The sequence below is a fragment of the Lissotriton vulgaris genome, unplaced genomic scaffold (assembly GCF_964263255.1).
Source record: "Lissotriton vulgaris unplaced genomic scaffold, aLisVul1.2 SCAFFOLD_1171, whole genome shotgun sequence".
Classification (NCBI taxonomy): domain Eukaryota; kingdom Metazoa; phylum Chordata; class Amphibia; order Caudata; family Salamandridae; genus Lissotriton; species Lissotriton vulgaris.
The window spans coordinates 39,771-52,129 of NW_028254854.1; the positions used below are offsets into that span (position 1 = coordinate 39,771).

The 12,359-nt window shown below is 46.7% G+C and overlaps 1 protein-coding gene across 2 annotated transcripts; it reads left to right on the forward strand.

Annotated features, from left to right (window-relative positions):
- The first annotated feature begins 3,954 nt into the window (after positions 1-3,954).
- On the forward strand, positions 3,955-11,477 carry LOC147659391 (vomeronasal type-2 receptor 26-like). Of its 2 annotated transcripts, XM_086951775.1 has the most exons (3): positions 3,955-3,964; positions 8,225-8,290; positions 10,594-11,477. In XM_086951775.1, exons 1-3 carry the CDS (start codon positions 3,955-3,957, stop codon positions 11,475-11,477), a joined length of 960 nt encoding a protein of 319 aa, XP_086807901.1. The 2 variants fall into 2 exon arrangements, with proteins under 2 accessions (XP_086807901.1, XP_086807902.1); XM_086951776.1 differs by lacking the exon at positions 3,955-3,964 and having other exon boundaries at positions 8,173-8,290.
- Positions 11,478-12,359: the final 882 nt, after the last annotated feature.

Genomic DNA, 12,359 nt, shown 5'->3' on the forward strand with positions numbered 1-12,359 from the left:
GGCCAGCAGGGCAGGCGTGACAGGTCACGCCGGCACTCCACAGCAGCTAGCAGGCGGGCCAATGCTCATGGACTGGCGCGGCTCAGCGTCGAGAGACGCATGCTCCGCATTCACCAGCGCCAGGCTCAGCAGCAGGGAGCTATACAGCTGCAACTGCACATGATAGGGCGCAATGTGGCCTCTGTTGCAGGCCACATGGAAGGCATGAGGGCAGACATGGCAGGTGTGGGAGAAGGACTGACCCGCATGGCTGCAGCCTTGGAGGCCAACACCGCAGCCATGTCGAGAGAGCGCAGTGGAACGCGCCGGCGCCAACGCCAACTAATGACCCAGCTTGCCACTAACAGCAGGGCATGTTACGTGTCAGCGAATGCTACATCTCTGTTGGCGCGGCGCTCCCTGACCTAGCAGCACCAAATCATACAGTGCAGCGAGGACATGACAAGGGTGCTGGAGACCCTCACCACGGCCGCCATTGCTCTTCACCCTCCAGCTATTCCATCTGTTGTGGGGGGTGATGATGCGAGTGAGGGGGCGTCCAGCGTCAGCTCTCAATCTGCCTCACAGGCCCCACCACACACCCGCAGCACCATGCCCCCCCCATTGCCTGAAGCCCCGGAGGAGGATGCCCCTCAGAGGCGCTGTGGCGGAACGCGCACTGGGCGCTCCTAGAGAACTGCAGTCAATCTATGGCACAGGCTGAGGTTAAGCCTGCCATGTGGTGATGCACAGCAGTATGGCGTAATACTGTTTGTTGGACTTATTTGGACAGGAACCTTATTTTTATTTTTGTGAATTTAACAAATACATTTATTTTGCTACACACATTAGCGTTGTGTCATCATTACATTTTGCATGCATTGTTGATTTGTGGGGTGATGGAAGTGGTTGTACTAGAAACTGTTCACTGTGATGTGGTTGCGACGTCTGTGCCCTTCTGCTGGGTTCTCCCCATGTGCATGGCGCGCATGTGCAGGTGGCCGGTTGTCCCCCTCAGATTCACTGCCAGAGATGTCAACAGGTATCCGGCGCTTGGTTGCAATGTTATGTAGTATTGCGCAGACAGCCACAATGCGGCAGCACTTTTCAGGACTGTAATACATGGCCCCACATGTCTTGTGCAGTATGCGGAACCTGCTCTTGAGCAGGCCAAATGTCCTTTCTATGCAATTCCTTGTCCGTATGTGTGCAATATTGTAGCGCCGTTGCTGGAGTGTAGCAGGGTTGAGGTATGGGGTCAGGAGGTATTCACGGAGGGCGTAGCCACTGTCACCTGCATGAGAGGAGCAGATGGTGATTGCCTGTGCTGCGCTGTTACATCTTTGCAATGTGACATTTCAATCAAAGTGTACTTACCAAGTAGGTGTCCTTCCCCAAACTCTCCCCTGACCAGTCGTGTGTGGAGTCCGCTGTGCCGGAAAATGAAGGAGTCATGGGTACTCCCTGGGTACTGTGCGACAATGTCAGTGATGTATGTCTTAGCATTGCAGACCATCTGGATGTTGAGGGAGTGGTAGGACTTTCTATTGCGGAACATATACTCCATGCCAGCTGGTGGGCAGATGGCGACGTGGGTACAGTCTATACATCCGAGCACATGTGGAAAATGGGCTACATTGTAGAATTGTAGCTTGGTCATGTCCAATTCCTGTTGGCTGGCGGGGAATTTGATGTGACGGTGTAGCTGGGTGAGCATGGCGTCAACAAAAGTGTGGAGGCAGCGTGACATGGTGGGCTGGGATATCCCCCCAGCAGCCGCTACTATCCCCTGGAAACTCCCGGAGGCCAGGAGGTGCAGGCTACACAATACCTGCACATGTGTAGGCACAGCATTGGTACGGCTTGTTGGGTGCTGCATCAGGGGGTCAAGGTCCTGTATTAGCTGCATTATCATTTCCCCATTCAGCCTGTATTTAGCATATATCTGCTCTCTGGTTTGGCCCAGCAAGGTGACCCGCTGGCGGAATATCCTGTCCTGGATCCTGCGTCTCCTCCGTGCTAATCGCTCTAGCCTGCGACACCTCACCACCATGTACATTCCTGGCATTGTGGGACTCCTAATGCTGCTGATGATGATGGTCCTTATGTGTGATTGGTCAGGCCAGTACCTGTAGGTGATAGGGCAACGTTTTTTTGAAAGTTTTTTTTCCATGCCTTTCATGGTTACCACCTGCTTTGAGTTGTCCTTATTTTGCGCGGTGCAAATTGCGATTTTTGGGTTTTTCGCTAATAGCGATTTTTCTTGAATACCGATTGCGATTATATTGCGATTTCGCAATTATTTTCGCAGAATCCGTGGTGTGTCGCTATTTCCGAATCGCTAATGCTCACCTGCCGGGATTCTGCGAATATATTAGCGAATTCGCAAATATGTGTTTGCGAATTCGCTATTTTGTTGTTGAATGCCGATTACGGAAATTGCGCCCGCATTTGCATTTTCGCAGCGATTGCGGGCGCAATTTTACTTCATGAATCAGGCTGATAGTGGACTATGTACTTGGTCTCCGCTCCAGGATGGCTGAGTATATGGAGAAGGCATCCAAAAACCTTGAGGCAAGCCAAGAATTACAGAAAGCTTGGCATGACCAAAAGGCTGTCTTGACTGTGTATCAGCCTGGACAGAAGGTTTGGGTGTTGGAGCCAGTGGCCCCAGAAGCACTCCAAGACAAATGGTCTGGACCCCATACAATTGTTGAGAAAAAGGGAGATGTTACCTACTTGGTGGACCTAGGAACTCCCAGGAGCCCCCACAGGGTGCTCCATGTCAACAGACTGAAGGCATATGTTGACAGGGCAGATATGGGCTTGCTCTTGGCTACAGATGAGGGGCAGGAGGAAGAGAGTGACCCTCTCCCAGACCTGCTGACTCAGAACCCTGAGGATGGCTCAGTTGATGATGTGGCCTTAGATGGCAGCCTCACTGAACATCGGCAACATGACTGTAGACAAGTTCTGCAGTCATACAGACATATGTTCTCATTGACACCCAGTCAGACTAACTGGTGTACCCATGTGGTGGACACTGGTGATAGTCTTCCTGTGAAAAACAAGATTTAGAGGCAACCTGACCATGTCAGGGACTGTATAAAGACTGAGGTGCAAAAGATGCTGGAATTAGGTGTTATTGAGCCTTCAGAGAGCCCCTGGGCTAGCCCAGTGGTTCTGGTCCCCAAACCTCACACCAAAGATGGCAAGAGAGAGATGAGGTTATGTGTGGATTACAGAGGACTCAATGCTGTCACCAGGACAGATGCACACCCTATTCCAAGGGCAGATGAGCTCATAGACAAGTTGGCTTCTGCCAAATATTTGAGCACATTTGACTTGACAGCTGGCTATTGGCAAATCAGGTTAGCTGAGGAGTCTAAAGCCAAAACTGCATTTTCTACCCCAGGTGGGCATTACCAATTTGTATTGATGCCCTTTGGTTTGAAAAATGCACCTGCCACCTTCAAAAGGTTGGTGAATCAAGTCCTTACTGGGTTGGATGACTTTTGCGCAGCATATCTGGATGATATTGCTGTCTTCAGCTCCACCAGGATCACCTGGTCCACCTGAAGGAAGTGCTAGAGGCTCTGCAAAAGGCAGGCCTCACTATCAAGGCCACAAAGTGCAAGATAGGGCAGAGTAAAGTTGTGTACTTGGGCCACCTTGTAGCTGGAGGCCAAGTTCAACCACTGGAGAGTAAGATCCAGACCATAAAGGACTGGTCCCCTCCAACTACCCAGACTCAGGTCAGAGCTTTCTTGGGCCTGACTGGGTACTACAGGAAGTTTGTTAAGAACTATGGGTCCATTGTGACTCCTCTTAATGATCTGACATCCAAAAAGATGCCCACAAAGGTTCAGTGGACAGTAAACTGTCAAAAGGCATTTGATGACCTGAAGAAGGCCAGTTGCTCTGCACCTATCCTGAAGAGTCCTGACTACTCAAGAGAGTTCATTGTCCAAACAGATGCTTCTGAGTTGGGAGTGGGAGCTGTGCTTTCACAACTTAATGTAGATGGTCAAGACCAGCCCATTGCTTTTATTAGCAGAAGGTTGACCCCCAGAGAGAAACGTTGGTCAGCTATTAAGAGGGAGGCCTTTGCTGTGGTGTGGGCCCTGAAGAAGTTGAGACCATACTTGTTTGGCACTCACTTCAAGATTCAGACCGACCATAAGCCCCTCTTATGGCTTAATCAGATGAAGGGTGAAAACCCCAAACTACTCAGGTGGTCCATTTCCCTACGGGGATGGACTTTACCGTGGAGAACCGCCCAGGGACTGACCATGGCAACGCAGATGGTCTCTCCAGGTACTTCCACTTAGAACATGAAGACACAACTGGTCAAGGTTAGTCTAATGTCCCTGCGTTTGGGGGGGTTGTGTAGGAGAGTAGGGTCTGTTATCCTATGGTCACCCCAAATTTTTGCTTTTTGCTTCACTGGTTTATGACTTAATGTGGCTGTGTGCCTGCTAATCAGACCCACAGCCTGCTGTTCTCTCTCTAAATTAATGCCAATGCACTCTAGGTGCATTACGAATTGGAACTGGTTCACCTTATAGGCCCCTGTAACAGTGTACTCCAGGTACCCAGGGTATAGGTGTATCCAAGGCCTACCAGGGGCTGCAGCATGTATTGTGCCACCCCTGGCCTGGCCTCCATATTCGACACAACTGGCTGATCACTCAGCTGGGGTAAGTTGGTGTAATCACCTCTTACTTAGATATTGTATCCCTATATCTAACCCTAACTGGACACATGTTAACCTATAAGCCACTCCTATGGAAGGCCTCCGCAATCCTGGAGGCAGAGTGCTTGGTTTCATGTAAGATGGTGCTCTAGCATGAGCTGAGCCTGTCTGAAGCTGTCGGGAACAACTCCCCTAGCTGTTCCGGGATATTGCCATACCATATACACTTAAGAGCATTATAATCCTTGCGGTTACATGCTAACTTTGGTTTGGCTTTATCAAAACATGTCAAGTAAGGTGTCATACGATTTGGAATACTATCCCCTCGACAGTCCTGTCGACGGGGATAGCATTTCACCCTTCTAGAGGGACACAACATGTATATAACCTGAACCCCGGTTAAAGTTAACCAGAGCCTCAGCATCACAAAATGGATGCTGCCACCACAGACACAAGTCTGACCTCCTGCTGCTGGGAGTCCTTCCAGCGAGGGAGGCTTGGACAAAGGGTTTCCTGCCTTGGGAGGTGCGAGCACTACCCCAGACAGGATTTTGTGTATTGGGTAGGCCGGGCTGAATAGAATCAGAAATGCCTGGGGCACACAAGGTGTCCTCGTGCATAAGCCAGTCCAAACCGGTGCTGGGGCTTTCCAGCCCCAGTCCTGGCAGGGTGCTGGACAAAGGAAAGGGGGTGTAACCGCCCCCCTTCCTGGTCCCACCCAGAGGAGGGACCTAGCAGGTGATCCACCCCTCAGATTGGGAATAAGAGTGGGAGCAGTGCCATAGCACCTCAGATCATCCTGAAATCAACTTGAAACTAAGAAGACGACTGGACTTCGACATTCTGCTGCACAGAAGACTGAAGAGCATCTCCCTTGTGGCCTAGGAGTGGCCACCCTGTGAACACAGGCACCATCCGGCAACTCAACGTCTGCTTTGCCGCCGCCTCCTGCCGGAGCCCAAGCCCAAAGCCCAACGAGACTCAGACTCCCAGACTTCTCACAGTCTAATCCACAGTCCCTGCAAAGAAGGGACCCGTGGAGGCATCTAGAGACGTGGGACCGGACATCTTGAAAGACCCCGGAGAAGCCGACTTCGCAGCACCTGAGGCACCCTCGATGCTGTGCTTTGGGGATTGAGAAGCCCCACATCCGAGCAGCACTTGCACTGAAGATCAGCCCCCCAGCATCTCCACAATCTGCGTAGGGCTCTTTTGCATTGTGCCACTTGACGCGCCATCCTGGCCACTTGCCACGTGGCTAGCGGCCATCTTGGAGACGAAACCTATGATTTACACTGCGGGTCTAGTTGCTCCAGACTTGCCCTCACTCCTGTAAAAAGGATTACCCGCTCTGACCTTGCTGGTCCGAGTGATAAGCTTTCTTTACTTCCTGCCTGGCTTGCATTAGCCAAGGCCTGTTCGCTCTAATCAAGTTTCCGACACCGCCATCAGCTAGAACCTTTGTGGAACAGCTCGTGAATGACTCCTGGACGTCCTCGACCTCTTTGTGTCCACATGGCTGCAGAGACAAGCTACACCTTATCGCCTGGTTGCACCCGACATTGCCTGGTTCCATCCTGGTTCCACGGTAGTCACTGGCTAGTGACTTTGAACATTGTCCCCTCTGCTTTCAGGTCTTTACCACTTCAGATCCACCCTTGGATCCACCGGAACTCTTCTTGTCTCGACGCCTGCAGCATCTTCAGCTCCAAGCACCATCGACCTGCGTGACGAAACCCGACACTACTTTGCACCTGTGCATCCGCTTCCTGTGGGTGAGGTAACTCAGCAACGCCGGTGTTGCTACACTGGTACACACCTCTAGTGCTTGTGTCTAATGTTTCATCCTGCTAGGTTAAGCGGAAGGTTCCTTAAACACTAACTTTGTAACTTTTACGCACCATTGACATTGCATTGGTGTATGCGTGCACTTTAAGCGCTGCACCCGAGTCCCGCTGGCCTTTCCCGACTTCTTCACTGTTAGTCCTGAACAGCTCCAGCGATTCCCCAGGCCCTAGGCCTACTTCCTTTCAGCTAGGTGGTTCTTATACCACTATTTTAGTATATGGTTTACGTGGCCCCTAGGGCTCATCCACATTGTGCAACTTTTGTATATTTAAACTGTGTTTTGTTTTAACCCATTTGCTTCTGTGCTCATAAAGAGTATAGGGGATACTTGTAGTAAATAAATATATATATATTTTCAATATATATCTGTGTGGTGTCCTTTTATTTGGTATTCAAGGGGATTGTGTATGGTAAAACAGCTTGCTTCACATGCCTATACAGAGTTTAGCCTAAGACTGCTTTGTCCACGCTACCACTAGGATAGCTGGTCAATAAGGTCGACTTACAACCAATCATCATAAGGGTTGCTTGGCATGGTACAAGGTGATCACTAGAACTAGTGAGCCTCATATACCAGGCCAACTTCTCACACCGGTGTTCCCAAGTCACCCTCGCGGGTTGCTGGGAGATCGAATCCTGAGAAGCGAGATACAAGACCTCCTTCATTCTATAACCAAGGTACGGAGCTGATTAAAACCTTAGAGAGAATTCTTGATTCCGATACTTGGCAAAAACGTAACTTAACTTAAAAACTGCAACTTACTTACTCCTTCCCACGTATTAGGCTTAGATCAGGTACACCGGGGTAGGCGTATTTAGAAGCACCAGTTGAGTTCGTTAGTCAATGTTTTTATGTATGTATATATTTTATCCATTTTAAAGTATCATATGGCTAAGAAACCATATCAATGCTTTACAGTATTATTTCATAATACTACTTTTACTGTACGCACTTGACTTTACAATAAGTATTGCAATTGTGACAATTCATTTCTCTTGCATGAGAAAGTAGACTGCTCAATAAAATAACACCTTTTATTGAAAACGCCTGTCTCTCTATTTCTCTGCACTCTGGTGGAACTAAGCATGCACGACTGATTGAGTGAAATAGCTGTCTACTGTTTTCACCCGACTCTGGAGATACACTCTTTATTCTGGGGGAGCAAAGTTGTCATGTTTATGCAGTTGTCAGAAACTAATCCCTTCTTGTCTAAATCAGAACGGTTAACCCTTTCATGAACATTCGAGAAAGTTTCTAGTGACCTCTGAGCTAGCTGGCAAAAATAATTAAGTCTAACATAGTCAGTAGAGACCTAGATGACCTCAGTCCTACGTCTACACTGCTGTTTATGTTATTCTAATGCGCAGAGCCTATTGGGAATAAAGGAACTACACTACAAAATGAATCTGCGGTATCATTTAAAACCCACCAAAGAGCTTGTTCTCGAACCAAGATGCACCGCTGCTGTCTTAGGTACTGAATTTATCCTTTTTAGATCTACACTGTGAGCTGATGATTGTAACAAAGATCTATATGATCAGTTGGTGACTATTTTTCCCTTCTTGTTCTATTGCAGTGATTGTGTTTATATCTCACACTCTTTCTGAAAGGTGTTTCTTGACCTTCACTTGTTTTGTTGCAGATTCCCAGCTCAGTCTGCACTGAGAGTTGCCTTCCTGGGTACCGTAAAGCTCCTATAGAAGGGAAGCCCATCTGTTGCTTCTACTGTGTGCCCTGTGCAGAAGCTGAGTTTTCAAATAACACAGGTGAAAGTAGCAAATTAAAATAATTACTACTGACTGATGTATGTCTCCTTACCGCAATAGCACTGATTTATTATGGTGAAGAGTGCAAGACAAATATACCATAAGTGCCAAATCTGGTAGAAATGAATATTAATGTCTTATTACTTACCGGTAATCTTCATTGCCCCGATTAGGGTCCTCCCCGTCCCAGTCCTTACAACGTGAGGCAGTCCTGCATCCACCCAGCCAATCACAACGCCAGTATCCAAAAAGCTTACAAGCTGTCGGAGCAGAAAAAAACAGGAATGGCGGTAGGTGGGAGGGGCTTATGTAAGCTTTTTGGATACTGGCATTGTGATTGGCTGGGTGGAGGCAGGAATGACTCACCTTGTAAGGACTGGGACGGGTAGGACCCATGAGGGGGTAATGAGGTAGGTTGCAGTTGCGACCCATTAGAAATGAGAGCCTTGACAGAGATGTTGGTCTCCTGGGGTCAGCAGACTTCCATATTTGTAATTACACTTAAATAAAACTACTGTTAAAAAACAAAATGTTTTCCTTAAAGGAAAATGGGATGCATTCCAAAAAAAACAATGAAATGTTTACCCTTCATTTTTTAAAGTAGGCAGGGGTCCACAGGGCCACTACCTCCTCTTAAAAATACATATTTTAACATTCTCAAAGGGGAAGGGATCTACTGGGGATTCCCTCCTGTTTTAAGGAGGTTGTAAAATATAGATTTATTTTGACTGGAAGTGGGTCGCAAGACATTAATACATGCCACTGTGAGTCACTATCATTATTAGCTCCTTCTAAATACTTGATTGCAAACCTAAATCATGACTCTGTACAATTGCAGTTTGCTGTTTGAATATAAAAATGCATTTTACAGCCGCAAACAGTCTGATTCTATGTATTGGGCAGTTTGCCACCTCAAAATGCTTGGTACATCTGGTCCCAAGTTCTCTACTGAACATGTTTTTGTAGTTTCATTGTAAACAAAAAAACTGGAGAATAACATTCACTCAATAGTAAAACCTGCTATGCATGAAATAAGAGGGGCACATTCTGACTTGTGTTAACACAACAGCATTCAGGGCCAGATGTAGGTAAGTTAATTTTCCCGATTCATAAATACCGAATTTTACCCATTCAGTATTTATGAATCGGTAAAATAGAAGGGGGGAGATGTAGAAAGATTCGGTAATTGAATTACCGATTCTGTAAGAATCGGTATTTACCGAATCGGTAAATACCGATTTGGTAATGCCCATTGATTCCTATGGGCATTGAAGCCCATCGGAATCAATGAGTATTACCGAATCGGTATTTACCGATTCGGTAAATACCGAATTTTGCAAGGGTGCAGGGGGTGTCACTTTGACACCCTCTAGCACCCCGATTTAAGGCATGTGTGACATGTGGCACACAGACATGCCCTAAGGGCATGTCCATCTGTCACAAGCCATAGGTGTGTATGCACTCATGTGCATGCACACCTGGAATCGGTATTTTACCACCCAATTGGATTGGGTGGTAAAATACAGATTCGGTAAGGCCTGTGGGACTCAGAAGAGTCCCACCTACATTTCAAAATTACCGAATCGGTAAAAATACCGATTCGGTATTTTACCGATTCGGTAAATTTACCGATTCGGTAAATTTACTGAATCCGTAAAATAGGCCACCTACATATGGAATGACCATTTACCGGTCGGTAAATGGCCACCTACATCTGGCCCTAAATGATTTATCGCTATGGCACATCAACACATTGTTAAACATTTGCACATCAGATTGTGCCTGAAACTGGACTGAACACCAGATTGTCTACATTGAGGATTTCAAAAGCAAATTGTAGTAATTGTTTGTGCAGTGATAGTGATGTTATCTAAAATAAATGTGAGAGTATTTGGCCACATGGCTAAAGCGGTCGACATTGAAGCTGGGGAACCGGGTCCCGGTTTGGCAGTGACACTCAACATCCTATGATTCTAGGCAAATCACTTAATATCCACCTGCCTAACACAAAATGAAAGTGTCAATCTGTAACACAACTGGTGCTCATGTAAAGTGCTCTGATACCTTTGTGTGAAGTTTTTATTATATAAAACTGCAGAAAAAATAAATGATTAAATGTATATTGTATTGATCCTATAGTATCTTTATAGTCTAAGAGCAGCTACAGCTGTTTCAGGGGGAAACGTTTGGAACATTGTTTATCAAATGTCAGGTTCAGTGTTATGTGTGCTTTGTTATTTTGATCAACTACTTGCAATATTTATATCTTTAACTTCATTTTCTTCTTATATTTTATATTTTAGATATGGAAAATTGTGTAAAATGCCCGGAGGACCAGTGGCCCAAAGACAGAAAGGATGGTTGTATCCAGAAAGCCATTGTTTATCTCTCTTATGGTGATTTCCTTGGGGCAGTGATGGCATCTGTAGCTATTATGCTATCCATGTCAACAGCTGGTGTGTTGGGAGTCTTTCTCAGATATCGGGACACCCCAATAGTGAAAGCCAATAACAAGGATCTCAGCTACGCTCTCCTTATATCTCTGCTGCTGGCCTTCCTCACCTCTCTTCTGTTCATTGGACGCCCTGCCTTATTGACATGTTTGATCCAACAAGCTGCATTTGGCATTATTTTCACTGTTTCTGTATCTTGTGTATTGGTGAAAACCATCACTGTTGTAATTGCCTTCAATGCCATCAAGCCAGGTAGCAGGTACAGCAGATGGCTGGGATCTCAGGTGTCTGCTTCCATGGTCCTTGTGTGCACACTGGGAGCAGTAGTAATTTGTCTCACTTGGCTGCTCACTTATCCTCCTTACCCAGCCACTGACACTCAGTCTGAAATTGGAAAGGTGATCCTACAGTGTGACAACGGTTCTGTCATTGCCTTCTATGGGATGCTTGCTTACCTGGGTCTGCTGGCCTTTGCCAGCTTTACTGTGGCCTTCCTAGCCAGGAACCTTCCTGATAGATTCAATGAGGCCAAGCTCATCACATTCAGCATGCTGGTGTTCTGCAGCGTCTGGGTGTCCTTCCTTCCAGCCTACCTTAGCACTAAGGGTAGATACATGGTGGCCGTGGAGATCTTTGCCATCTGGGCTTCCAGTGCTGGGTTGCTGGGCTGTATATTCATTCCCAAGTGTTACATCATTCTGTTCAGACCAGATATCAACAAAAGATGCATTTAGAAGTCAGAATTAATGTATAATCAACATTTCAAATGTATACTTTGATCATCATGGGATGTGGTGAAGAGCGTCTGCTTTTCAATTTTTTTCTATTAGAAAATCTATTAGTGTCTCAAAGGGAATCATTCACTCATATCCCAAACATAGTAAATGTAAATGTAGAGTATTTATATAGCGCACTTCTACCCGGAGGCCTCGTAGCGCTGTATTCATATCGCTGTGGAACCCATTCTGGCTCTCCTGTGAAATGTCCACTCCTGGGCACCCCCAAGTTGAAGCCAGACATCCAAAGCGCTGCCGGGGCCGTTGTGGAGATTAAGCAAGCTATTGCCCAGAGTCACAGAGTGGGACCCATGATTAGACTAGGCACCGAGGCAAGAATTATCAGGTCCAGGGAAATTGAGTGCAAGAGCCGCCGAGGCGGGAATTGAACCCTCGTCCCGGGCCAGGCCTCTGCATCAGGGTCTGCCGCTCTAACCATTGAGCCACACTTCTCCACAGTAAAGGGCTCAGAACAAGGTCTCATAATGTAATTAAAAGTTATGAACAAAAGTATGTTACAAGTGTTGTCGAGTAATTATGTACCATGAAAATAAATTACCTTGTTAACCTGTTGTTTTCTGTCTGTGACTTCTACATTTGCTAAGTACATTCCTTTCCTGTACAGGTATCAATTTTACAACTTCTGTTAAACATTTATTATCTGTGATTATCATTTATTTCTGTTTCTGGAATATATGATATTTTCCCAGGTATAGCTCACGTGTCTAAATGTAGGATTCATTCTCTTTTGTAAATCATTCCAAGAGAAGATGGTTCAGTACTAATGGCTTGCCATTCATTGGAGAAAAGACTAAGAGGAAGCAAAAGGACTGGAATTCT